Raw genomic sequence first — 27,633 nt, forward strand, 5'->3', positions numbered from 1 at the left:
TGGGGTACTCCGCAGCCTCACTGCTGCTGGGGCACTCCAGAGCTTCACTGCTGCTGGGGCACTCCAGAGCCTCATTGTTGCTGGGGTGCTCCAGAGCTTCACTGCTGCTGGGGTACTCCAGAGCCTCATTGCTGCTGGGTACTCCAGAGCTTCACTGCTGCTGGGGCACTCCAGAGATTGTTGCTGGGTACTCCAGAGCTTCACTGCTGCTGGAGCACTCCAGAGCTTCACTGCTGCTGGAGCACTCCAGAGCTTCACTGCTGCTGGGGCATTTCAGAGCTTCACTGCTGCTGGGGTACTCCAGAGCCTCATTGCTGCTGGGGTGCTCCAGAGCTTCACTGCTGCTGGGGTACTCCAGAGCCTCATTGCTGCTGGGGTGCTCCAGAGCTTCACTGCTGCTGGGGTACTCCAGAGCCTCATTGCTGCTGGGGTATTCCAGAGCTTCACTGCTGCTGGGGTACTCCAGAGCTTCACTGCTGCTGGGGTACTCCAGAGCTTCACTGCTGCTGGCGTGCTCCAGAGCTTCACTGCTGCTGGGGTACTCCGCAGCCTCACTGCTGCTGGGGCACTCCAGAGCTTCACTGCTGCTGGGGTGCTCCAGAGCTTCACTGCTGCTGGGGTACTCCAGAGCCTCATTGCTGCTGGGTACTCCAGAGCTTCACTGCTGCTGGGGCACTCCAGAGCCTCATTGCTGCTGGGTACTCCAGAGCTTCACTGCTGCTGGAGCACTCCAGAGCTTCACTGCTGCTGGGGCATTTCAGAGCTTCACTGCTGCTGGGGAACTCCAGAGCCTCATTGCTGCTGGGGTGCTCCAGAGCTTCACTGCTGCTGGGGTACTCCAGAGCCTCATTGCTGCTGGGGTGCTCCAGAGCTTCACTGCTGCTGGGGTACTCCAGAGCCTCATTGCTGCTGGGGTATTCCAGAGCTTCACTGCTGCTGGGGTACTCCAGAGCTTCACTGCTGCTGGGGTACTCCAGAGCTTCACTGCTGCTGGCGTGCTCCAGAGCTTCACTGCTGCTGGGGTGCTCCGCAGCCTCACTGCTGCTGGGGCACTCCAGAGCTTCACTGCTGCTGGGGTGCTCCAGAGCTTCACTGCTGCTGGGGTACTCCAGAGCCTCATTGCTGCTGGGGTGCTCCAGAGCTTCACTGCTGCTGGGGTACTCCAGAGCCTCATTGCTGCTGGGGTATTCCAGAGCTTCACTGCTGCTGGGGTACTCCAGAGCTTCACTGCTGCTGGGGTACTCCAGAGCTTCACTGCTGCTGGCGTGCTCCAGAGCTTCACTGCTGCTGGGGTACTCCGCAGCCTCACTGCTGCTGGGGCACTCCAGAGCTTCACTGCTGCTGGGGTGCTCCAGAGCTTCACTGCTGCTGGGGTACTCCAGAGCCTCATTGCTGCTGGGTACTCCAGAGCTTCACTGCTGCTGGAGCACTCCAGAGCTTCACTGCTGCTGGGGCATTTCAGAGCTTCACTGCTGCTGGGGAACTCCAGAGCCTCATTGCTGCTGGGGTGCTCCAGAGCTTCACTGCTGCTGGGGTACTCCAGAGCCTCATTGCTGCTGGGGTGCTCCAGAGCTTCACTGCTGCTGGGGTACTCCAGAGCCTCATTGCTGCTGGGGTATTCCAGAGCTTCACTGCTGCTGGGGTACTCCAGAGCTTCACTGCTGCTGGGGTACTCCAGAGCTTCACTGCTGCTGGCGTGCTCCAGAGCTTCACTGCTGCTGGGGTGCTCCGCAGCCTCACTGCTGCTGGGGCACTCCAGAGCTTCACTGCTGCTGGGGTGCTCCAGAGCTTCACTGCTGCTGGGGTACTCCAGAGCCTCATTGCTGCTGGGGTGCTCCAGAGCTTCACTGCTGCTGGGGTACTCCAGAGCCTCATTGCTGCTGGGGTATTCCAGAGCTTCACTGCTGCTGGGGTACTCCAGAGCTTCACTGCTGCTGGGGTACTCCAGAGCTTCACTGCTGCTGGCGTGCTCCAGAGCTTCACTGCTGCTGGGGTACTCCGCAGCCTCACTGCTGCTGGGGCACTCCAGAGCTTCACTGCTGCTGGGGTGCTCCAGAGCTTCACTGCTGCTGGGGTACTCCAGAGCCTCATTGCTGCTGGGTACTCCAGAGCTTCACTGCTGCTGGGGCACTCCAGAGCCTCATTGCTGCTGGGTACTCCAGAGCTTCACTGCTGCTGGAGCACTCCAGAGCTTCACTGCTGCTGGGGCATTTCAGAGCTTCACTGCTGCTGGGGAACTCCAGAGCCTCATTGCTGCTGGGGTGCTCCAGAGCTTCACTGCTGCTGGGGTACTCCAGAGCCTCATTGCTGCTGGGGTGCTCCAGAGCTTCACTGCTGCTGGGGTACTCCAGAGCCTCATTGCTGCTGGGGTATTCCAGAGCTTCACTGCTGCTGGGGTACTCCAGAGCTTCACTGCTGCTGGGGCACTCCAGAGCTTCGCTGCTGCAGGGGTACTCCAGAGCTTCACTGCTGCTGGGGTACTCCAGAGCCTCATTGCTGCTGGGTACTCCAGAGCTTCACTGCTGCTGGGGTACTCCAGAGCTTCACTGCTGCTGGGGTACTCCAGGGCTTCACTGCTGCTGGGGTACTCCAGAGCCTCATTGCTGCTGGGTACTCCAGAGCTTCACTGCTGCTGGGGCACTCCAGAGCTTCACTGCTGCTGGGGTACTCCAGAGTTTCACTGCTCCTGGGGTACTCCAGGGCTTTGCTGCTGCTGGCGTGCTCCAGAGTCCAGCTGCTGCTGGGGTGCTCCAGTACCTTGCCGCTGCTGGCTTGTTCCAGAACCCAAGGTGTTCCTGGGGTGCTTCAGGATCTTGCGAACTCTGGATCCCCTGAACGCTGGGCCTCTTGAACCCTCGGTACCTAACCTCTCTGAACCTCTCTCCACCTCCTGGCTTCGGGCCTCCCCTACGGCCCAAACCTTCCCAGTGCTTAACTCACTCACCCATGCCTGCTTTAAATTTGTAGCTGGGCAGCTCAGAAAAAGTTACTTCCAATTTCCAGCTGGCCACGTAAATAGAGATCTCTCATTATTGGAGGAGAGGGAAAACAGAACGGGATAAATGTGGGATGGTGAAGGAAATTGGAGGAGAGAAAATGGGGGAGGGGTGGAAAATTGGGGGAGGAAGGGACAAAGGGGAAGGGAGGAGTGTCATGATATTCAAAAACACATCACAACACACACATCATGATAGACAGACCAACAGACCAATTAGCACACATAGCACGACAGCCAATCACAGACAAGAGCAGACACAGTATAAGACAAGAAACACGACACCTGCTGGCCAGTCCATCTGGAGACAGGACAAGGCCAGGACCTCATTAACAAGACACTCACACAGTCACCACGTGCTGAGTACCAAGACAGATGTGTAAATAGCTAGTTGGAATAAAACTGCATTGTACCAATCGCAACCGTGTTGGTTCGTCTGTACCTCAGAGCACCCAACGCCACATGGTACCAGTGAGTAAATCGATACTTACCGGCAAATCTGCCATCCTGAGCCATGGACACCCACAACAAACCGCAGCCGTTGCAAGTCGCTGGGAACCTGGGCACCAACTGGAAGCTCTTCAAGCAGCGATTCGAACTGTTCATGCGAGCCAACGAAAAACAGGGCGCCTCGGACGAAACAAAGATTGCCATGCTCCTCACTACCGCAGGTCAGCATGCCATCGATGTATACAACTTCTTGGTGTTCGCAGAAGGCGAGAACAAATCCAAATATGACACGGTCCTCCTCAAGCTCGACCAGCACTTCAACGTTGAGGTCAATGAAAGCTTTGAGAGGTATATCTTTCAGCAGCGCCTACAAGGTAAGGATGAGCTCTTTCAGCCCTTCCTGACCCACCTCCGCATACTTGCGCAGTCCTGCGGTTACGGCACCACCTCAGAGTCCATGATCCGGGACCAGATCGTTTTTGGCGTTGCCTCCAGTGGCCTACGCCAGCAGCTTCTAAAAATTAAAGGCCTGACCTTAGCATCTGCAGTGGAAGCCTGTGTCCTGCATGAAAATGCGACCAGCCGCTATGCCCAATTTCAGGCGACCGAATCGGCATGGAGGGGGTCCCACGCGATCAAATCGGCAAGCCAGGCCGCCCACGAGGCCGAACGTATCCAGGCAATCGAGTTTCTCCCGGCCCGCGGCCCGGACGAGGGCGGCCGTTTCGCACGCTTTTTGAGGCCTCCCGCGTTTGTGCGCGCCAAAACCAACGGCAACATTGAGGGATGCACTGCACAGGCACGCCCGACGCAAGACCGAACTGCGCATGCGCAGTGGCATAATGAGCGCCATGACGTCATGACGTGCGGCAACTGTGGAGCTGCACATTTAAAAGGGCAATGTCCTGCAAAAAACCTGACAATGCCTACGCTGTGGCAAGATGGGCCACTACGCTGCCTACTGTCGAGCGGCTCAACCTGTGGATCTTCCACATCTCCGACAACCTCGCAGACACGTGCGGACCATCCAGCCTCCACATCAGGACATCCAAACCGACGACACAGATGACCAAGACGCCTTCCGGGTTGCGGTCATTGATGTGAACCGGGTCAACACCATCAATCCGGCTGATGAATGGAGTGCCACCCTGACAGTCAACCGATCGCTGATCACTTTCCGCCTGGACACTGGCGCATCCGCCAACCTCACAGCATGGTCAGCATTCTATGCCATGAAGGTCAGACCACCAATCCAGCCATCCCGGTGCAAGATGGTCGACTACAACGGGAACGTTATCCCGGCCATGGGATCCTGCCAGCTCCAGGTGACACACAAAACACACACGGCCTCACTCTCGTTCGAGATAGTTGGCTCATTGAAGGACTCCCTGCTGGGCGCACAGGCATGTAAGGCTCTCCACCTTGTGCAACAAATTCTTTCTCTCTCTCCAGACGGCACGTCTGACTTCCCGGATGATGAGTTCAACGCACAGCTCCAATCGCTCCTCGCCCACAACCAGGAGGCATTCGCAGGCATGGGAACACTGCCATACACCTACCGAATTCGCCTCAAACCGGACGCCATCCCGGTCGTTCACGCACCTCGCAGGGTTCCTGCGCCACTTAAAGACCGCCTCAAGCTGCAGCTGCAGGATCTCCAGGACCAAGGGGTCCTATCCAGGGTCACGGAGCCCACGCCATGGGTCAGCTCCATGGTGTGTGTCAAGAAGCCCTCTGGCGAGCTCCGCATCTGTATAGACCCCAAAGACCTCAATAATAACATTATGCGGGGAACATTATCCCATACCCAAACGGGAGGAGATCACCAGTGAAATGGCCCAAGCGAAGATATTCACGAAACTGGATGCTTCTAAAGAATTTTGGCAGATCCAACTGGACCCGTCCAGCCGAAAGTTATGTACCTTCAACACCCCTTTCGGCAGATTCTGCTACAACCGGATGCCATTTGGCATCATCTCGGCATCCCGGATTGGCCATGATAAATTGCCCTTAGTGTCCAAAATTGCCCTTAGTGTTGGGTGGGGTTACTGGGTTATGGGGGATAGGGTGGAGGTGTTTACCTTGGGTAGGGTGCTCTTTCCAAGAGCCGGTGCAGACTCGATGGGCTGAATGGCCTCCTTCTGCACTGTAAATTCTATGATCTATGATCCGAGGTCTTCCACAGAATCATGGAGCAGATGATGGAAGGCATCGAAGGGGTGCGCGTATATGTGGACGATGTCATCATCTGGTCCACCACACCGCAGGAGCACATACATCGTCTCCAACGCGTTTTTGCCCGCATACGGGAAAACGGCCTGCGCCTCAACCGAGCCAAGTGCTCCTTTGGCCAGACCGAATTGAAGTTCCTGGGGGACCACATCTCCCGGTCAGGGGTCCATCCGGATGCAGACAAGGTGAGCGCCATCACAGCCATGCCGCAGCCGGCCGACAAGAAGGCTGTCCTACGATTCCTTGGCAAGGTCAACTTCCTAGGGAAATTCATTCCTAACCTTGCCTCCCACACAACGACTCTGCGCCACCTCGTCAAGAAATCTACAGAGTTCCAGTGGCAACACACACACCAGCTGGAATGGGAGGAGCTCAAACGCAAACTCACCACGGCACCAGTGTTGCCGTTCTTCGACACGTCTCGTCCCACCAAAATCTCAACTGATGCCAGCCAATCCGGCATTGGAGCAGTGCTCCTGCAGAGGGATGACACGTCGTCATGGGCCCCGGTTGCCTATGCATCGCGGGCTGTGACCCCCACAGAGCAGCGGTACGTGCAAATTGAAAAAGAATGCCTGGGCTTGCTAACCGGTTTAGACAAGTTCCACGATTATGTCTATGGTCTTCCACGGTTCACGGTCGAAACTGACCACCGCCCCCTAGTCAGCATAATAAACAAGGACCTGAACGAGATGACCCCTCGCCTCCAGCGCATCCTACTTAAACTCAGGAGGTACGACTTCCAACTGGTCTACACTCCAGGGAAGGACCTCATCGTGGCGGATGCCCTATCCAGAGCAGTGAGCACGCCGCCAGATGCGGAGGGGTTTGTATGTCAGGTCGAGGCACAGGTGGCCTTGACAGCGGCAAATCTGCCGGCTGACGACTCCAGTCTGGCCCTCATACGCCGAGAGACAGCGGCCGACCCCCTTTTACAGCGAGTGATGCGCCACATGACGGGAGGATGGCTCAAAGGGCAGTGCCCGCAGTTCTATAATGTACGAGACGACCTAGCCATCATTGATGGGATCCTTCTGAAGCTGGACAGGATTGTAATTCCGCACAGTATGCGCCAGCTGGTTCTCGATCAAATACACGAAGGCCACTTGGGGGTCGAGAAGTGCAGACGGAGGGCCCGAGAGGCGGTATACTGGCCGGGCATCAGTGACGATATTGCCAACATGGTGATCAACTGTACAACCTGCCAAAGGTTTCAGCCGGCGCAACCTCCTGAGATGCTTCTGCCCCATGAGCTGGTGACATCCCCCTGGGCGAAGGTGGGTGTCGACCTATTTCACGCGCTTGGCATGGACTATGTTATCATCATGGACTACTTCTCCAATTACCCAGAAGTCATACGCCTGCACGATCTGACGTCGCCTGCTGTCATCAGGGCCTGCAAAGACACCTTTGCTCGCCACGGCATTCCGCTGACTGTCATGTCTGACAATGGGCCCTGTTTTGCCAGCCATGAATGGTCGTCCTTTGCAGCCTCGTATGGCTTCACACACGTGACGTCCAGCCCTCTGCATCCCCAGTCCAATGGAAAGGCGGAGAAGGGCGTTCACATTGCCAAGCAGCTCCTCTGCAAGGCTGCTGCTGCCGGATCGGACTTTCACCTCGCCCTGCTGGCCTATCGCTCGGCTCCACTAGCCACGGGTCTCTCGCTAGCACAGCTGCTGATGTGTCGTGCCCTCAGAACCACTGTGCCTTCCATCCTGGCACCAACAATAGACCATGCTCCGGTACTGCATAGGATGCAACTGCAGCGCGATCGCCAGAAGAGATCGTACGACACAAGGGCAACTGATCTTCCCTCCCTGGCCCCTGGAGACAAGGTCCGCATTCACCTACTAGACGGTGGCTGGTCAGCACCTGCCGAAGTTCTCCGATGTGTGGCTCTCCGCTCGTTCCTGGTACGCATGCCGGATGGATCCGTGCATAGGCGCAATTGGCGAGCCCTTCGCCTACTTCCACGCTCGCAACGGAACCATACACAGACGCCGTGTCCTCCACTGGTTCCTGATAGCGACTTCGTGGAGCTGCCATATACCATGCCCCTTCTGTCACCGCCCGTGGCCAGGCTCGCACCTCAGCCGGTGGTTCTCGACCCACCCTTGAGGCGGTCAACCCGAATTCGTCGCCCACCTACTAGACTGGACCTATGAGACTGTTCACACGTTAAGTTTTAGCAACTACTGTATTGTAACATGTCACTGTTTTATCGTTCCAGGTCTCGTTTGATCGGACCACATTTCAACGTTCTTCTTCTTTTGTTATGGTACAACCTCGTTAGCATGCCACACCTGACATCGCCCCTTGTATATAGTTACGCCACATGTACATGCTGTAAATGTCACGCACACACACCTTTAGCTGCACTCAGGACACATTCATATTTATAACCATGTAGGCACATAATCTTGTAAAAAAAGGGGGGATGTCATGATATTCAAACACACATCACAACACACACATCATGATAGACAGACCAACAGACCAATTAGCACACATAACACGACAGCCAATCACAGACAAGAGCAGACACAGTATAAGACAAGAAACATGACACCTGCTGGCCAGTCCATCTGGAGACAGGACAAGGCCAGGACCTCATTAACAAGACACTCACACCGTCACCACGTGCTGAGTACCAAGACAGATGTGTAAATAACTAGTTGGAATAAAACTGCGTTGTACCAATCGCAACCGTGTTGGTTCGTCTGTACCTCAGAGCACCCAACACCACAAGGAGAAGTTAAGTTTTTGAGGGAGGGGTGAATAACAGGGGGGAGAGAGGAGTGGAAGAGGGAGAAAGAGCTGCAATCTGGGGGTAGCAAAGTGGTGTCTCCTCTGGCTTGGCTTTTCACACTTATGAAGGCAAATGCAAAGTACTGAAAGGCCTTTCTGCTGGGATTTTCTAATCCCACCAGTGCTGCTGGCACAACCAGTAAATCCTGCCCTCAATTTCAGACACCCAGCTAAATATTTTTCCCATAGGCTTCAGGATGCGATCGATTCAATGTTAAATATGGATCAGAAGCCTGCATTGTGGGGAAAGTGGTTTGTGATGTTTCCTGAATATTTAAAACACATTTAACCTCTTTGACCAAGCTTTTCATTATATGACCTAATACTGCCTTATGTTGATCCACCCTACCTGAAAGGTTTGACTTTTGAACGTTGGGAGGGACAGGAGAAAATTCCTCTGGGGTAGTTGGAGGGAAATGGGGTGGGTGGAAGGAAACTGCTCGTAGGGGCTGGCGGCAGAGAAAATTGCTCGGCAGGGTTTGGTGGAGGAGAAAACTGCTCGTGGGGTGGGATGGTGGAGTTGGGGGGGGAGGGGGTTGATGGGATGTTGAAGGGGAAAGAGCTGCTGAATCCAGGAGATGGGGTGGGTAGGCGGGCATAGCGGTGGGAGAGGGGTTGGTGCAGGGTTGTGCTACACAACTTATAGGTTATAAAGGAAAACATAACAGTACCTCATCAAAACAGGGTCTGATTGTTTTCTAAAGTTAGCTCAGTTTCATGATGTTTCAAGCTGTCGAAATTCAGGAATATGGAAAATAAGCTCAATGATCATTTTTGCTTAAGCAATATTGCCAGTTGCAAATGTTTGAGTGCTGTGGTTTGGGGAAATTGATGGCATTAATGTAAGTTACAGTACTTGTAATTTTAAATGATAGCTAAATGATTGATGCTAAATTTTTGCATTTGACTGCAATTGATGTTAAATGATAGCTAAATAATTGGAGTGGCATGGTAGCACAGTCGTTAGCACTGCTGCCTCATAGTGCCAGGGTCCCGGGTTCAATTCTGATCTTTGGTGACTGTCTGTGTGGAGTTTGCACTTTCTCCCCGTTTCTGCGTGGGTTTCCTCCTGATGCTCCGGTTTCCTTCCACAGTCCAAAGATATGCAGGTTAGGTGGATTGGCAATGATAAAATTGCCCCTAGGCATCAGGATGCCTAACTCGGCCAGGTTAGGTGGGGGGACTGGGAGAGGTCGGGGAATGGGTCTAAGCAGGGTGCTCTTTCAGAGGGATGGTGCAGACTCGATAGGCCTAATGACCTCCATCTGCCCTATAGAAATTCTATGATTCTAATTGCTTTTGGATGCAATTGATATCAAATGTGTGCAAATGAAAGCTGTTGACCGCAAATGATGTCAAACTTTTCAGATAGGGAATATTCTAAATTTGCTTGTTTATTAAAAAAATATTTTTATTGGAATTTTGCATTTAATATCAAGACTATGCAGAACAACATAAAAACAATAATAGTGACAACACCGATAAAACATCAACACAGGTATCACATGCTGCCACCACGTCTGTGACAGTAGTCCCATTACTATCATTCCCTACCTTATTTACATTAGTGTGTATTATACAGTTTTAAAAAAGGTGTTCTTATTGGGACTTTTAACATTTAATGATAAAAATTATTCACAACTTTACATACATATTTATGGTTACTGCCAGGATTCTTTACATTGCTTGTGATTACTTTTGTTTTGCTGGGGGGCGGGGAGGTCATGTCCCCCCTTGAGTTCTCGGGGGAGGTTAGGATGGTCCGCCACCCCGGTTCGACACGTGTGGGAAGAATTTGTGTCCCATCATGCGAGTGGCCTTCCTCCCCATTCCTTCTCTGCTATACATGAGCTCCCTTACATCCAGGCGGTGCTCCCTACCCCCTCTTCCTACTCCCCACTTCCTATCCCTCCCCCCAACCCCTGCCCTTCCCTCCTATCTGCTCCCCTAGTTAGTTGCTGGTTGCGAACAGGTCATCCGCGAAGAGACTTATGAACTTCTTCCATTTGTTGTGGAATCTCTCCTCAAACCCCATTATCGAGAAAGTAATTTTTTTCCAGTTTCAGGAACTCGGCCAGGTCTGGAAGACACTCCTTGTCCCTGGGTGGCACTGCCAGCATCCAGCCTAGCAGAAGTCTCTGTCTGGCAATCAGTGAGGCGATGGCGGGGCATCTACCCCCTTCCCTGTTCAGAGCTCTGGATGCTCCGACACCCTGAAGACCACCACAGATGGGCACAGCTCCATCTTGACCCTCACATGGCCTCGAACAAGGTCGTCCAGAACTCCCTGAGTCTGTGGCAGGACCAGAACATGTGGGTGTGGTTAGCTGGAACCCCCTGACACTGTTTGCACATCCTGCACCTCCGAGAAGAACCCTCCCATGCCTGTCTTAGTAAAGAGCGCCCTTTGCACCATCTTGAGCTGCATCAGGCTTAGCCCAGCACAAGAGGAGGTGGAGTTAATCATGTAAGCGCCTTGATCCAGAGTCATAGAAACATAGAAAATAGGAGCAGAAGGAGGCCATTCGGCCCTTCGATTATCAAACTCAATAGCCTAATCCCACTTTCCCCCATACCCTTTGATCCCCTTTGCCCTAAGTGCTATACAATGTTTTGGCTTCAACTACTTCCTGTGGTAACAAATTCCACAGGCCGACCACTCTCTGGGTGAAGAAATTTCTCCTCATCTCTGTCCTAAATGGTCTGTCCCATATCCTCAGACTGTGACCCCTGGTTCTGGACACACCCACCATCGGCAACATCCTTCCTGCATGTACACTGTCTAGTCCTGTTAGAATTTTATAGGTTTCTGTGAGATCCCCCCTCATTCTTGTGAGTCCTCCCCCTATTTCCATGCCCAGCCCCTCCTCCCATTTCCATCTGGCCTTGTCCAGTGGGGTCCTGATCTTTCCTATGAGTCATCCGTAGATGGTGCCACATTTGCCGTCCCCTCGAATGTGTCCAGAAATGTGTGTCCGGGTCTCTGGGGGAATGTTTTTGTCTCCTTGTGGAGAAAATTGTGCAGCTGCAGGTACCTGAGCTCGTTCCCTTTCTGGAATTGGAGTCTCTCTGAGAGTTCCACAGGATTGTTAGTCTATCGTTCACATATATGTCCTTCAGTCGCAGTGTCCCTCTGTCATCCCTCCACATCTCAAATGTGGCGTTTATTCTCGTTGGTGTGAACCTGTGGTTGTTGCAGATGGGGGCCTCTATGGACATCTCGCCAAGCTTGGAATGGCGTTCCATGTCCTTAGCGTGGCCACTGTTTAGGGTGCGCTCAGCACTTCCTCTGCTTCCCCTGCAGTGGGACTGCGCTTCTAATGGGTGCACTGAGGAGTGCTAACACTGAGGAGTAGCAGCACCTGGTGGGCTACTGGTTGCGCTTGACCATGCCCCATCCATTGATGGGTCAGCTGGGGTCTGAGGGTTCCCTTGGGGGTGGCCTGGGGGGCACCCAAATGACCGGTGGGGGTCTACACATTTACAGGACACCGTGGGCAGTCAGCAGAGTGCGCAGCCAGGGGCCTGTAACCTGTACACAATGGCTGCCTTGAAGACTGCGGCAATGGCGGTCTGTGCCCGATCACCCCAGTCCTGAGGATACACCCCAAACCCACGGCACCTTTATGAGTCGATCCCCACTACCCACCCTCCCCCTGGCCCTGCCAGACATCATCTCGTCAGCGGCACAACTGTCAGGACAGTATTGCGATTTTGGAAACTTTTCTTTTCTCCTTTCTCTCCCTCAGCAGCCACCCCGCCCGGTCCCCATTTTTAAGTACCTGTCGTGAACCGCGCCTGAGTGACTTCCACCTGGCATGGGCGTAGCATCGCAGAAGATCAGAGAATACTGGGCCAAACCCAGTAATGATATGTTAAGGCATGCAAATGCAGGTTTGCATACCGTCGCTGGCGCGGGGCGTGGAGCTTGTTGTTGCCATCGTAGGAGCCCCAGAGCATGGCGGTCGGTTCAGCGCCTGGCGCCAACCTCTATTTTCGGCAGACGTCCAACTCTCCGTCCGAACGCGATCCACGTTTCCAGCATTACGGGGCAGAGATTTCACTCCTTAATCTTCGAAATGGAGTATTTCAGTCATTGTTGGTGACACTTTGCATTTTGTCATCATGCAGATAATTGAATATCTATTAATAAGTTTGCTAATCAATGCAAGAATTTGCTAGATTCCTTGTGCCATTATACTTCAGCACATTACCAGTATTTAGAACTTTACAAGAATATACTATTGTTTTAAGTCAAAAACTATAAATAGATGAACTAAAGTTTCAATGAGGACCATACCATCTGATTTTCAGGACATGTAGAGAAGTTGGAATGTTTGCACATAAAGAATATACCATCACATTTTTCTGAGAATGTTTCTGAAATTAATTAACATATTACAATTATTTCTACATCTTTGTAGATGTTTGTGAGGAATATAATCTAAGGGTGGCGGGTAGCACAGCAGTTAGCACTGTTGCTTCACAGTGCCAGGGTCCCAGGTTCAATTCCTGGCTTGGGTCGCTGTCTTTGCGGAGTCTACACATTCTCCCCGTGTCTGCATGGGTTTCCTCCGGGTGCTCCAGTTTCTTCCTACAAGTCCCGAAAGACGTACTGTTAGGTAATTCTGAATTCTCCCTCCGTGTACCTGAACAGGCAGTGGAATGTGGAGACTAGGAGCTTTTCATTGCAGTGTTAAAGACATTACACTGATAAAGATTACTACAATTAAGGGCGCAATCCTCCGTCCATGGTGCGCTGGAAGAACAGCTCGTCGCAGCGCAGCGTGACCATCGAAAGTCGGGAGACCCGGCCCGCAATGCCTCGCGAGATTCAATGCAATCTCGCGAGACGTTGCAAAGGGACTCCCACCTACAATGGGAGGGATCACTTTTTAGCAAATCTGCGTATTAAAGCGAGGCAGTAAGTCTGTCATGTGCAGATTCACGAGGCTTTGGGATTCAATCCCTTCACCTCGGGGACTTCGGGTGAGCATCGTTTGGTACTTTATCCCCACTAACTGGGACCAGACAACCGCACTCGTGAGGGTCTCCAAGGGGATCGGAGGCCCCAGCTGCATGCCCTTTGGCAGGTGCCCTGCCACTGTTGGTGCCACCTGGGTATCCTGGCAGTGTCAGCCTTCCACCCTGGTTGCGCCACCTGGGTGCCAGCATGGCACTGTCAAGATGCCAGGTTGGCAGGGCCAAGCTGGCATTTTATGTGTGCGCACGATTGGGCTGGGGTTGTCCGGTATGGATATTGGGTTTTCTACAATGGGGAATTCCTGCGACTCGAGCTCCCCATTGTGAAAAACTGGACTATGTGAGGCCTTGGCTGCGTGTTCCCTGTTCAGGTCCCTTATTCAAAGCAAGTCGCGTTGAATAGCCATGTGTTTCTCGGCACTGCGGATGCCGGGAAACACACAGCTAAACGCGCTCGCTTGGGGACTTTATTCCTTTTTGAGAAGATCATGCTCCAATTATTTAATATTTTTTTCTAACTTTGTTCTTAATCTAATAATAATCTTTTATTGTCACAAGTAGGCTTACATTAACACTGCAATGAAGTTACTGTGAAAAGTCCCAAGTCGCCACATTCCAGCACTTGTTTGAGTACACGGAGAATATTCAGAATATCCAAATTACCTAACAGCATGTCTTTCGGGACTTGTGGGAGGGAACCAGAGCACCCGGAGGAAACCCACGCAGACACAGGGAGAACATGCAGACTCCACATAGACAGTGACCCAAGCCGGGAATCGAACCTGGGACCCTGAGTTGTGAAGCAACAGTGCTAACCATTGTGCTACCGTGCCGCCTATCCACTTTTTGTAAACCACAAACTAGTCTGGACCGAGTAGTTTTAAGAAACTTGGTTTATTAACACACACAAGTATTTACAATATACACCAGATTCCAACTGGGTCTGAAACATACCTGGCTGACTTTATTCAGAACTTAACTATGGAGATTTAGGGTTCCCCGCCCCGTTAGTGTGGGAGTTTGTATTTGGTGAGACTCACGGGGAAGTTGATCGCTCCAACCCTGTAGGACTCGTGTGGGTTATAACACCACTGCTGCTCAGAGAAACTATTTTGTAATTCTACACCTGTGTAGACCTCGCCCATTAACTCACTGGACTGCTCTTACAAGTATGTGAGGTAAACCATAGGCAGTCAGACAGTTGAGAAACGAGATCCTCTGAGAATCCTTTCCACGTGAAGCTGAATTTAGTTCCTGTTGTTTTTGCTAAGTCAATTTCAATGGCACTTGACGATAACAACTTGAACTCTGTGAACAAAGATACTGCAAATTTATTCCAGAATGAATTAAATTCAAGACGGAGGGTTAGCCTTCCACCAGAATTCTTGACGGGGTCTCATAATTATGAAAAGGGTAATAGACACTACAGGAATGTAGAACAAATCCACTTAAGGCGCCCTAAGAAAAGACCGTCTATATTTCAAGGTAGGAAATGTTTTTATGATGTCTTGATTGTGACTGAAGATATAGAACAGTGTTTAAAACATGCAGATTTCAGGATAGATTTCAGTTTAAAATGACATCTATATGTGCCAGTTTAACCATATGAATAGAGAATTATTTGTGAAATTAATGTGTTAGGGGTGTTGTCGATTTTAATAGCTCAATACCGCACAAGTAGGTTTTATAAACAAGAGTTCAAAAAGTGCCCATGGAAAAAGTCTGTTTATGGCTAAGTTGAACTAATGGTTGCGCAGCTAGCAATTGGTAATTATTTTGAGTTATGCTTTGCATTCCTCTCCCTCAGCAGAGCCTGAAGATTATTGATATGAGTGGTTATTTCAACCAATCACTATGTGTTCTATGTGAGAAAGTTGCTGAATGTAAAATTACTGTGAAGCAGTATTACAATGTGAAATTTTAGGGCAATTGGCAATGTTTTTTATACTGTGATTAGTCATAAAACTTATTTTATTAATTCATGAAATGACTGCATCTCTGGCAAAGCCAGCATTTATTATCCACCCTTAAGTGCCTCTTGAGAAGATGTTAGCGAGACACCTTCTTGAATACAACTGAATTACATGCATTCAAGATGATTTCAGAAAGCAGTTAAGTGTCAAGTATATTGCTTTGGTTCTAAATTAACATATGGATGATCCCAGCAGCAGGCGGGGCTGGATAATTCTGCCCATGCTCGTCATTACTGATGCTATCTCTTCATTCTAATGTATTTATTTACTTAATTAAGATTAAATTTCCATATGCCATGGTGGGATCTGACTGCATAGTCTCCAGTGGGATCATTTAAATTCCGGCCTCTGGACTACTAATCCAGTAATATAATCACTATGCTAGCATGCCCAAAAAACATACATACAAAATCTAGTATATCATGTATTTAATTTTAAGTAATGAAGTTAGGTGAGTGTTATATTTATATGAAGGAGACAACTGTTTCTCCTGTAGTATTCCTCATAAATCGGAGTGGGTGGAGCGGGGACAGGTTAGGTGGATAGATTGAGAAATGTAGGATATGAGGTTTTGGTGCAGAAGGAAAGTGCTTGAAGCCAGAGGTGGACTAAAACTAAACTGGGTAAAATAGTAAGTTTGTTGTGACATTCTTCATGGTAAAATAGCAGCAATTTTATTTTGCTAGTTGTTGGTTCTCTATCTCCCTTTGACGTTCTGTTTTGTTTATGAACTGAATAATACATTCCTTCAGTTCTGATACTGCTGCATTCAAGAAGCAGAGTTTCCATTTAAAACTTACATTCATTAGAGGCCTTTTTATTCTCCTGCTGAGTGCTCCATTTAGTCCTTGTCCATCATCCCAGACTTTAAAGTATCTGAAAAAAATGTGTCTCAGAGAGTGACACAACCTCCAGTGAGGAGAATGAAGAGGTGGTAGAGGTGGAAAGTGAGAGGAGGAAGGGCAAATCGGGAGGTCCAGGATGCACAGGTGGTTCATGAAGGGGCCAGAACTACGCTATGCTCAGAGCTGATGAAGCCATCATTCACCCTCAATGGAACGTCGAAGGACTTCACAGAGGAGATCTTCACCAACTGCATTGGGGGACACCCGATGAGTGTAGCTCTGAAGATCACTGAAGCACTCAACTCCTTTGCAACAGGATCTTTTCAAGTAGCGTGTGGAGATCTCAGTGGCATTATGCAGCCTTCTATGCACCGTTAGATCAAGGTCTTCACTCATGCTATGTTTCACAGGGCAGGGAATCACATCTCCGTCATACTGGACGAGCAGAATCAACTGCGACAATTGCAGGTTTCCCCAGGATACAGGGGGACATTAATTTTACGCATATCATCATGAAGGTTCCTTCAGACACAAAGTACACTAGTATCAACATCTGAAGCTTCTGATTATGAAATTTCCTTGGGTCTTGGTGTCAGAATAATAATTTTGGGTTTCATTGCCTCATACCAAATTCCATCCATCTCCCACTTGCCCTCTCCCCTTTTCTTTCAGTTTCTGCCATTTGCTATGTAACCAGACCCATGCCTTCCTCCAATCTCGCCTCTGCCAATGGACCTGGGTGGCTCTGACAACTTTAAAACCACATCCTCCAATGGAGTCAGCACCACAAGATTCGGCACACCCCTCCAGTCCAGCTTCTCCTGATAAGGTGTACAACATTGCAATCACTAGCACTGTCCGTACGGATGACTCTTTGTCAAAGAGTCATCCAGACTCGAAACATTAGCTCCCTTTTCTCTCCACAGATGCTGTCAGACCTGCTGAGGTAGTCCAGTATTTTCTGTTTTTGTTTCAGATTCCAGCATCCGCAGTAATTTGTTTTCTCCTTAGCACTGTCAGTTTATTTGCATTACATGCAGTAGTCTTAGCAACCTAGATTCTGTGCATTTCCCTCATCTGCCTGGGCTGCCAATCCCTCATTCTCCAAGTGCACCAAAGCTATTAGTGTCCACTAATATCAGCGCTGACAGCAATGTCTTTGCTACATCATGCTACCTTGGAGCTTCAGCCAACCTCACATTCCTCCTGCAGGTACCCTGTTGCATACTGGCACAAGATGACACATACAACTTACTCACCCTGGCCACCCTCATGATATCATTGAGCCTCATTTGGCATATTGACCAAGTTTGCCTCATCAGCCCAACGCTGCGAATGTCCGCCTCTACCTCCTCGCAGACCACGTGTGTTTTGGTCGGGCTTCTCCTATTCTTGCCAGATGGCATGAGCTGCTCACATTGATTCAAGACTGCATGGAGGAGTGATGTTAAGGAGTCATCATTAAATTGAGGGGCTGGTTTTGGCCCTTCTTCTCTGCCTTTCCCCTCACTCCAATGGCTCTCACATTCCTGCAAGGAAACATGCAACAGCTAGACAACTCCCCTATGCAGGGATGTGGAAAACTTGTTCAGGTTCAAAATGAATGCCACATCTGCTCAGTGGTAAAGTTCGGACACATTGGATCTCACAAAACTGCACAGTCATCTTACAAGCCTGAAAATCTCTGAAGTTCCAATGAGCTGCACAACTCTGACGAGTTCTGACACTTGTTGGGTCCACTGACACTGTTCTGTGTCAGGGGATCCTTTAAATTACTGGCTGTGAGCTTGTTACGGGTCATTGCCAATTACCTCAGAGGCTGAACATCCCGCCCACCAACAGTGATTAGGCAGGATGATCACTACCTGAAAGCCTCATTTGCACCCTCTTTTGTGAGGGTCACGAAGAATCCAGCACGAGTTTGTAGAATAGAAAGAAATAAACTTTATTTACAATTACATATATACTGCAGCAGCAGCAGCAGCAGCAGCAGCAGCAGCAGCAGCACTCCCTTGCTGCTCACTCCTCTCTAGCTGGTTCCATACTGGCCAGCTCTATTTATGCAGGGACTCTGCTAATGATTTCTCCGCCCCCCTCATTGAGGAAGCTCATACTCCCTACGTATTGTGGGATTGCTATTAGTCCCCAGCCAGTGGTAAGCAGGCAGGTTGCAACACCCTCCAAACTTAATTTGCCTGTTTCAAAGGCAATCCAGAAGTTGGAAGGCCGCCCACTTCCGGGTGCAGGTTTCAACCCCACACTGGAGCATATGGCGCAAATCTCCAGCCGCGTTGGGCCCTCGCTTGAGCTCAACAAGGTTAGTGAATGCCGGGAGATGCCTCCAGCGAACCTCCCGATAGCCTCTGTGCCTCGCGAGATTCTCCAAAGTCCAATGAGACATTGGAGTCTGGACCCCGCCCCAAATGAGCTTGACCAAATGATGCTCGCGGAAGTAAGTCGTAAACCTACTTATAACCTACCTGCGTGGGATCCAGCGGCCTCCCTCGATTCTTCGGCCTCCCTAGGGAGGCTGCAACCGGGCACCGATCAATGCTGGTCCACACGAATGTAGACCAGGCGGAACGACACATGTGTTGCCACTTGGGGGGTGTGGAGTAGTGTCCATGTGTGTGGGGGATGACATTGCCCAGGGGTATGTGGTGGACCCACAAGCTCACTTAGAGATTGGGGCACCCTTTCAAAATGATGGCTTGATCTCTTGAGTTCAGCTCCCCAGTGATAAAACAAGTTCTAAGTGTGGCCTAAACTTCCCAGGGCCCAAACAAGTGACTAAGTGTCATTGAATAGCGGTGGAGAACTCGCCGGCAGAGCCTAACAGTGGGGAACTCCCTGAAAAAACCACCACAAATGAACTTAGAAATTGTTTGTTAGAATCGGGCTCATATTGTTCAGCCGTTTGGGTGAGATTGTCCGCACTCCGCGTGGCATATTTTGCAGATGCCATTGGCCAGCAGCAGGATCTTCCAATGTTGCAGCTGTCAACTGTGTTTCCCATTGTTCCCACTTTCCACCGCTGGGGAAGCCGCAGCAAAGAGCCACTATCGGCAGGACTGGAATATCCCGCTGGCGGGGATCGCCGGAAAATTCTGCCCTATGTCTCTGCACCTCTTGCTTTCTCTTTGTCTTAATACTGGGATCAGAATTCCAGATCTTTCCCCACCTTTGTACTTATGCATAGAAATACTGGACATCCTTGAATCCCAGTGCAGATGCTGGGCGTGATTCAGCGGACTTGAGTTAAACATCTCGCTATTCAATGCCACTTTGCTGTTTTTTTTAGCGTCGGGTGATTTTCTCCACCGAGGCCGCACTCAGAGGAATTTCCTGCGCGCAATCTAAGCTCGTCAGCAGGAAAGGCTCCTCGCAGATCAGGGTGCCATTTCGTCTGGCTGCCTGATCTCTTCCCCCCCCCCTCCCTTTTCAAGCCCCTCCTCCATTTTCAGTCCCTCCTCAACTCCCGGGCCTGATCCCTGGCAGTGCCAGCCTGGCATCCTAGTAGTGCCCCTGTCAACCTGGCACTGCCATCTGGGAAGTGACAGGCTGCACTGACATGGTGCCCAGGTGGCACTGCTAATGTGTCAGGCTGGCAGTTCCAAGGTGCCCAGGTACCAGGGGAGAGCCAGGGTGCCACCCTGCCCTGTCCCCGATCACCCAGGGGTCTCCGATGGCCTGGGAGAACCCCCACAGGTGCCGTTACGCTTGGTCCACGTTTGTGTGCTCTCCCAGGTGCGGTCGTTCAGACCCGGGCGTTGGGTGAATCCAGCGAATGTGTATTTAAATGAACAGTCTGGCTCATTTAACTATGCTGATATGGATCACGCCAGTAGGGGCATTTCGAGCAACGCAGATCTCATGAAAGGCCTCTCACGAGAATGAACAGCCTCGTCCCAGCACCAAGTTGGGCGCAACGGGTCCGCTGAATCGCACCTGTTGTTTCAAGACAGAAGACAGGATTATTTAAATACTCCAGATTAATTGACAGTTAAAGTTTATAATAATAATAATAATAATCACTTATTGTCACAAGTAGGCTTCAATGAAATTACTGTGAAAATCCCCTAGTCGCCATATTCCGGCGCCTGTCGGGGAGGCCAGTACGGGAATTGAACCCGCGCTGCTGGCCTTGTTCTGAATTACAAGCCAGCTGTTTAGCCCACTGTACTAAACCAGCCCAAATAATAATCTTTATTGTCACAAATAGACTTACATTAACACTGCAATGAAGTTACTGTGAAAAGCCTCCAGTCACCACACTCAGGCACCTGTTTGGGTACACAGAGGAAGAATTAAGAATGTCCAATTCACCTAACAGGACTTGTGGGAGGAAACCCACGCAGACGTGGGGCGAATGTGCAGACGCCACACAGACTGTGTCCCAAGCCGGGAATCGAATCTGGGACCCTGGCGCTGTGAAGCAACATTGCTAACCACTGTGCTACCGTTTCTGAGAAGTATGCACTGTAAAAAATTGGAGGGGTGCTGTGGTACCCTTAATAACGACACTTAGAGTGTAAACGGTAAAGAAGGCTTTAATAAGCTAAGAACCAGCCTAGTGCCGAGATGTGTGCTAACTGGGGTGCCGCCCACAAGGTGGCCCCTTATATACGGCTCCCAGATGGGCGGAGCTGGAGGCGGAGTCCCCAGGGCTCCAAGCCCGGTCTTAAAGAGGACATCACCTTACATGATGACAAGGGCACAGTGTTACAGTAACCGTTCATCACATTCACCCCCTGGCGGGGGTGAAGTGCCATCATAAGTCCATTCTTCTCGGTGGCCGGATCGTCCTCATCGACCTCCTCAGCTCGGGCGGTGGTGCGGCGGACACGGACATCTTGGTTGAGGGTACGTCCGGGAGCACGGCGGTCGGAGCCTTGGTCCGGGTAGGGGTCGGGAAACGGGGCGCAGGGAGAATAGGTGGGGCCGGAGGTAGCGGTGCCGGCACCGGTGGGGTGTGTAGAGGGGGGGCGCTAGGGGGCGCGCATGGTAGGTGCTCACCAACGGGGAGTGGGGCCGGGAGGTGGTGTGTTGTAGGGGGTGCCGGGTCCTGCAGGGGAGCGGCATTGGAAGGGACGTCTGTAGTGGGGGATCCAGCGGGTGCCAGGTCCCGGAGGGAAACCGTATCTTGCCTGCTGTCGGGGTACTCGACGTAGGCGTAACTGGGGTTGGCGTGGAGTAATCGGACCTGCTCGACCAGGGGGTCCGTTTTATGGCTCCTTGTGTGCCTCCAGAGAAGAACAGGTCCCGGAGCCGTCAGCCAATGTGGAAGCGAGACCCCGGAGGTAGACTTCCTGGGGAAGACAAACAATGGGTTGTGAGGGGTCTCATTTGTGGCCGTGCAGAGGAGCGACCTAATGGAGTGTAGGGCATCGGGCAGGACCTCCTGCCAGCGGGTAGTTGGGAGACTTCTCGACCGTAGGGCCAGAAGGACAGCCTTCCACACTGTCGCGTTCTCCCTCTCCACCTGCCCGTTTCCCCGTGGGCTATAACTGGTCGTTCTGCTCGAGGCGATGCCTTTGCTGAGCAGATACTGACGCAGTTCATCGCTCATGAACGATGTGGTCGCTGTGGATATAAGCGGAGAAACCGAACAGGGTGAAGATGCTGTGCAGCGCCTTAATCACGGTGGGTGAGGTCATGTCGGGGCAGGGAATGGCGAATGGAAACCGGGAGAACTCATCGATAATGGTGAGGAAATAGGCATTACGATTGGTGGACGGGAGGGGCCCCTTGAAGTCCACGCTCAGTCGCTCAAAGGGCCCCGAGGCCTTCACGAGCCGAACCTTGTCTGGCCGGTAGAAGTGCGGTTTGCACTCCGCACAGATATGGCAGGCCCTGGTCATGGCCTTGACCTCCTTGGTTGAGTAAGGTAGGTTGCGGGACTTGATAAAGTGGATGAGCCGGGTAACTCCCGGGTGGCAGAGGTCATTGTGGATGGCTTGCAGGCGGTCGTCCTGCACGTTGGCGCATGTGCCGCGGGACAGGGCATCTGGGGGCTCTGTGAGCTCCCCTGGACGATACTTAATATCGTACATGTAGGTGGAGAGTTCGATCCTCCACCTCAAAATTTTATCGTTTTTTATTTTGCCCCGTTGCGTGTTATCGAACATATAGGCGACCGACTGTTGGTCGGTGACGAGGGTGAACCTCCGACTGGCTAGGTAGTGCCTCCAGTGCCGTACAGCCTCTACAATGGCTTGTGCCTCCTTCTCGACTGCAGAGTGTTGAACCTCGGAGGCAATGAGGGTCCGGGAGAAGAACGCTACTGGACTGCCTGCCTGATTGAGGGTAGCAGCAAGGGCGATGTCTGACGCATCGCTCTCTACCTGGAAGGGGATAGTTTCATCCACCGCGCGCATAGCGGCCTTGATGATATCGGCCTTGATGCAGTTGAAGGCCAATCGAGCCTCAGCCGAGAGGGGAAATGTGGCGGGCTTTGTCCGCATATTTGGGGACCCACTGTGCGTAGTAGGAGAAGAGCCCCAAGCACCGTTTGAGGGCCTTGGGGCTGCGGGGGAGGGGAAGTTCCTTGAGGCATGCGGTCGGGGTCGGGACCTAGGACCCCGTTTTCCACGACATAGCCGAGGATGGCTAGCCGGGTTGTGTGGAAAACACATTTTTCCTCATTATAGGTCAGGTTAAGGGCTCGGGCGGTCTGGAGGAACTTTCCGAGGTTTGCGTCATGGTCCTGCTGGTCATGGCCGCAGATGGTGACATTGTCCAAGTATGGGCATGTACCCCGCAAACCGTACTGGTCCACCATTTGATCCATCGCCCTTTGAAAGACGGAGACCCCATTTGTGACGCCTAAGGGGACCCTGAGGAAGTGGAAGAGCCGGCCAGCTGCTTCGAAGGCAGTATAGGGACGGTCTTTTGGTCGAATGGGGAGCTGGTGGTAGGCGGATTTGAGGTCGACCGTGGAAAATACTCGGTATTGGGCGATCCGATTGACCATTTCTGCGATGCGAGGAAGGGGGTACGCATCAAGCTGCGTGAATCGGTTTATGGTCTTGGCTATAATCCACGACCATCCGTTTCTTTCCCCGAACTGGACTACCACCACTTGTGCTCTCCAAGGGCTGTTGCTAGCCTCGATAACCCCCTCTCCCAGTAAACGCTGGACCTCTGACTTGATAAAAGTCAAATCTTGGGCACTGTACCGCCGGCTCCTGGTGACGGCGGGCTTACAGTCGGGAGTGAGGTTCGCGAATAGCGAGGGGGGTGCGACTTTCAGTGTCACAAGGCTGCATACCGTGAGGGTGGGCAAGGGTCCTCCGAACTTCAGTGTCAGGCTTCGGTGACTGCACTGAAAATCCAGTCCGAGCAGCAGGGGGGCACAAAGGTGGGGAAGGATATAAAATTTGAAATGGGTGTACTTGGCGCCCTGGATCGAGAGATCCGCGATACAGTACCCCTTGATTTGTACCAAGTGGGACCCGGATGCGAGTGCTATGGTTTGGGACGCAGGATGGGTGCGCAGGGAGCAGCGCCTTACCGTTTCAGGATGGATAAAGCACTCCGTGCTCCCGGAGTCGAAGAGGCATGCAGTGTCGTGCCCGTTGACTTGGACCTTCATCATCGAATTTTGCAGATGTTTTGGCCGCGTTTTGTCAAGGGTGATCACTCCCACTCGCGGGTAGTCCGAGTCCTCAGCCGAGTCGGACTCGTAAAATGGCTGCCGCCGTCAGTTGCACATGTCGGGTCGGAAAGATGGCTGCCGACAAGATGGCCGCTCCCATGATTCGCACGAGGATGATGACGCGTCAGAAGGGGGTGTGTCAGGTCGGTGCGCAGTCGCATGGCGAGGCCTGCGGGCCTGAGAGCCTGATTTTCGGGCCGGCTGTTCTTTGTTCTTCTGGCCCCTGGGCCTGGCCAGACAGATCCTCGCAAAATGCCCCTTCTTCCTGCAGTCACTGCAGGTCGCGGAGCAGGCTGGGCAGCGTGGGTGTGGGTGCTGGCCCTGCCCGCAGAAGTAGCACGGTGTGCCCCCATGATAAGCGGGTCGCCGCGTGGCGCAGGCTGTAACATGGCTGAGTCTGAGGAAGTCTGGGGGGGGCTCACAGAGTCCGCGGGGTACGTGCCCAAATTATGTCGGGCCACCTCCAGCGAGGAGGTTAGCGTTAGCGTGTCCTGGAGGTCCTTTGCCCCATTTTCAAGCAGCCGCTGCCGGATGTAGGTTGAGCGGATGCCGGACACGAAAGTGTCTCTGATGTGCAGGTTCATATGGACTTCCCCTGTCACATCCTGGTGGTCACAGTCTCTGGCAAGCACGGTGAGTTTTTCGACGAATTTGTCTAACGATTCCCCCGAGCGCTGCCGGCAGGTAGAGAGCAGATGCCTGGCATGCACCTCGTTGATGGGTTTGATGAACCGCTTGCGGAGTAGCTCAACTGCCTCTTCATAAGTCGTCGCCTTTTCGAGCGTGGCGGAGATTCTGTGACTCACCCGGGCGTGGAGTAGACGCAGCTTGCGTGGCCCCAGGATGGGAGTCTCTGAGGAGTCCAGGTGGGCTTTCAAGCATCGGAGCCAGTATTTTAAAATTTCCTTTGCCTCCGGTGTCCGTGCTTCCAGGTTGAGTTTCTCTGGTTTTAGGCCTGCGTCCATCCTGATGTAGTTTAGCTTATTAAATTGTGGTACGCTCAATAACGACGCTTAGAGTAAACGGTAAAGAAGGCTTCAATAAGCTAAGAACTAGCCTGGTGCCGAGACGTGTGCTAACTGGGGTGCCGCCCACAAGACGGCCCCTTATATACGGCTCCCAGATGGGCGGAACCGGAGTCGGAGTCCCCAGGGCTCCAAGCCCGGTCTTAAAGGGGACATCACCTTACATGATGACAAGGGTACAGTGTTACAGTAACCGTTCATCACAGGTGCCATAGCAGTTGAATGATGGATAAGAGGTCCTGGAAGAAAAGGAACAATTGCTAAATTTAAAAATTGCTTTTTGGGGTGCAAAAGGCCATTGTTGGAAAGGTAATTAATGTCCTGTGAGATTGACTACTTTTGTCTGCAGAACATTTGAGACATTTACTGTGCTCTGATAAACTCTTGCCAACTGGCAACATCTCAAGCCAAATGGGGACACGGACAAATTCTTGAAGTGGCTTGGGAACTCTCCCAGACATCCCCCACTGTGATATTGGGGGAGGGGGAGGAAAAAGACCTGCTCCCTTATAGCTGATTTAAAAAGAAATCAAAAGCTGCTGTTCTGCATTAAGTTTTTGGTCACTGTCACTGAAAGCAAAACATTTGTAGTCTGGGTTTTAGGTGTGTGATAAATAGTTGTACATCGTGTTTCAGATTGAGATATTTCTGGAGCTAGCCAGTTTGACTTGACGTAATTATTATGAAAATGCCATGAGAAAAATGTGCTATCTTTCTTAGATTAACTGTAACTATCTATCAGGACATGTATATCTATCATTAACATTTTGGGACTTCAAATCTCAGTGGACCGAATTTTAAGTATGGCACTCTGCAGAATACGAATGTACCACTTCCACTTTCCACACAATTACAACTTAATTTATTGCATGGTAGCTTGCATGAGAGACATGCTATCCCAAGGTGGTGAGGCTTCCAGTAGTGAAACCCACTGTCAGTTAACAATGCAGCAGGTACAGGGAATCTATAGCCTCCTGGACAGACAGGGAGGCTCTTCAACAAGGCCACAACTTTCCTTCCCAACCCCATTGCCATAAACATAAGGAATGTGATTCTCCGGGGCCGCTAGCTCCAGGCTGGATTCCCAATGTGCCATTGAATCGGGTGTGAGTGCCAAAACGGGATTCTGGACAGGCATCAAATCCATTACAAGTCTCCTGGCTCGTTGCCTCTGGCAAGATCATGTTCCCGCCCAAAGAGGGCGAGAACCTGATCCAAACTAATTACCATTCACTTGAATGTAATGAGCAATTTTTAAAAATCATTTACGGGATGTGGGCGTCACTGGTTAGACCAGCACTTATTGCCCATCCCTCTTTGCCCTTCAGAAGGTGGTGGTGAGTTGCCTTCTTGAACCGCTGCAGTCCTTCAGGTATTTGCACACCCACTGTGCTGTTAGGGAGGGAGTTCCAGGATATTGTCCCAGCGACAGCAAAGGAACGGCGTATTATTTCCAAGTCAGGGTGGTGAGTGACTTGGAGGGGAACCACCAGGTGGTGGGGTTCCCAGGTATCTGTTGCTCTTGTCCTTCTAGATAGTAGTGGTCGTGTGTTTGGAAGGTGTTGTCTAAGGAACTTTGGTGAGTTACTGCAGTACATCTTGTAGATGGTACTCAAGGCTGCCACTGTTCGTCGGTGGGAGAGGGTTTGAATGTTTGTGGAATGAGGAGCAATCAAGTCGGCTGCTTTGTCCTGGATGGTGTTGAGCTTCGTGAGTGTTGTTGAAACTGCACGCATCCAGGTAAATGGAGAATATACCATTACACTCCTGACTTGTGCCTTGTTGATGGTTGACAGGCTTTGGGGAGTCAGGGGGTGAGTTACTCGCTGTAGGATTCCTAGCCTTTGACCTGCTCTGGTAGCCACAGTATTAATGTGGCTAGTCCAGTTCAGTTTCTGATCACTGGTAACCCCCAGGATGTTGATTGTGGGCATTCAGCTATAGTAATGCCATTGCATGTCAAGGGGCGATGGTTATACCCTCTCTTATAGGAGATGGTCATTGCCTGACACTTGTGTGACGCGAATGTAACTTGCCACTTGTCAGCCCAAGCCTGGATATTGTCCAGGTCTTGATGCATTTGGACACAGAGTGCTTCATTATCTGAGGAGTCGCAAATGGTGCTGAACATTGTGCAGTCATCCGCAAACATCCCCACTTCTGACCTTATGATAGAAGGCAGGTTATTGATGAAGCAGCTGAAGATGATTGGGCATAGGACACTACCCTGAGGAACTCCTGCAGTGATGTCCTGGAGCTGAGATAGAACAAACAAAGAACAAAGAAATGTACAGCACAGGAACTGGCCCTTCAGCCCTCCAAGCCCGTGCCGACCATGCTGCCCGACTAAACTACAATCTTCTACACTTTTGATTGACCTCCAGCCACCACAACCATCTTTCTTTGTGTCAGGTATGACTTTAATTGGTGGAGAGTTTCCCCTCTGATTCCCATTGACTCCAGTTTAGTTAGGGCTCTTCGATGCAATACTCGGTCAAATGCTGCCTTGATGTCAAGTCACTTTCACCTCACTTCTGACATTTAGTGCTTTTTCCCATGTTTGGACCAAGGTTGCAATGAGGTCAGCAGCTGAGTGACCCTGGCGGAACCCAAACTGAGTGTCTGTGAGCAGGTTATTGCTAAGTAAGTGCCGCTTGATAGC

The 27,633-nt window shown here is 51.5% G+C and overlaps 1 protein-coding gene across 4 annotated transcripts in view; it reads left to right on the plus strand.

Annotated features, from left to right (window-relative positions):
- LOC140391931 (protein furry homolog) overlaps positions 1-27,633 on the plus strand; it is a 790,380-nt gene that overhangs the window by 136,505 nt on the left and 626,242 nt on the right. For 2 of the 4 annotated variants that reach the window (XM_072476988.1, XM_072476989.1), the window contains exon 1: positions 14,700-14,956. The exons of the other annotated variants lie outside the window; for them this stretch is intronic. In XM_072476988.1, the coding sequence (XP_072333089.1) occupies positions 14,752-14,956 (205 nt within the window). In that variant the 5' untranslated portion in view covers positions 14,700-14,751. Of the gene's footprint in view, positions 1-14,699; positions 14,957-27,633 lie in introns of those variants that run through there. 4 annotated transcript variants of the gene reach the window in all.

This window comes from Scyliorhinus torazame, chromosome 15 (assembly GCF_047496885.1).
Source record: "Scyliorhinus torazame isolate Kashiwa2021f chromosome 15, sScyTor2.1, whole genome shotgun sequence".
In the NCBI taxonomy this organism is placed as follows: Eukaryota; Metazoa; Chordata; class Chondrichthyes; order Carcharhiniformes; family Scyliorhinidae; genus Scyliorhinus; species Scyliorhinus torazame.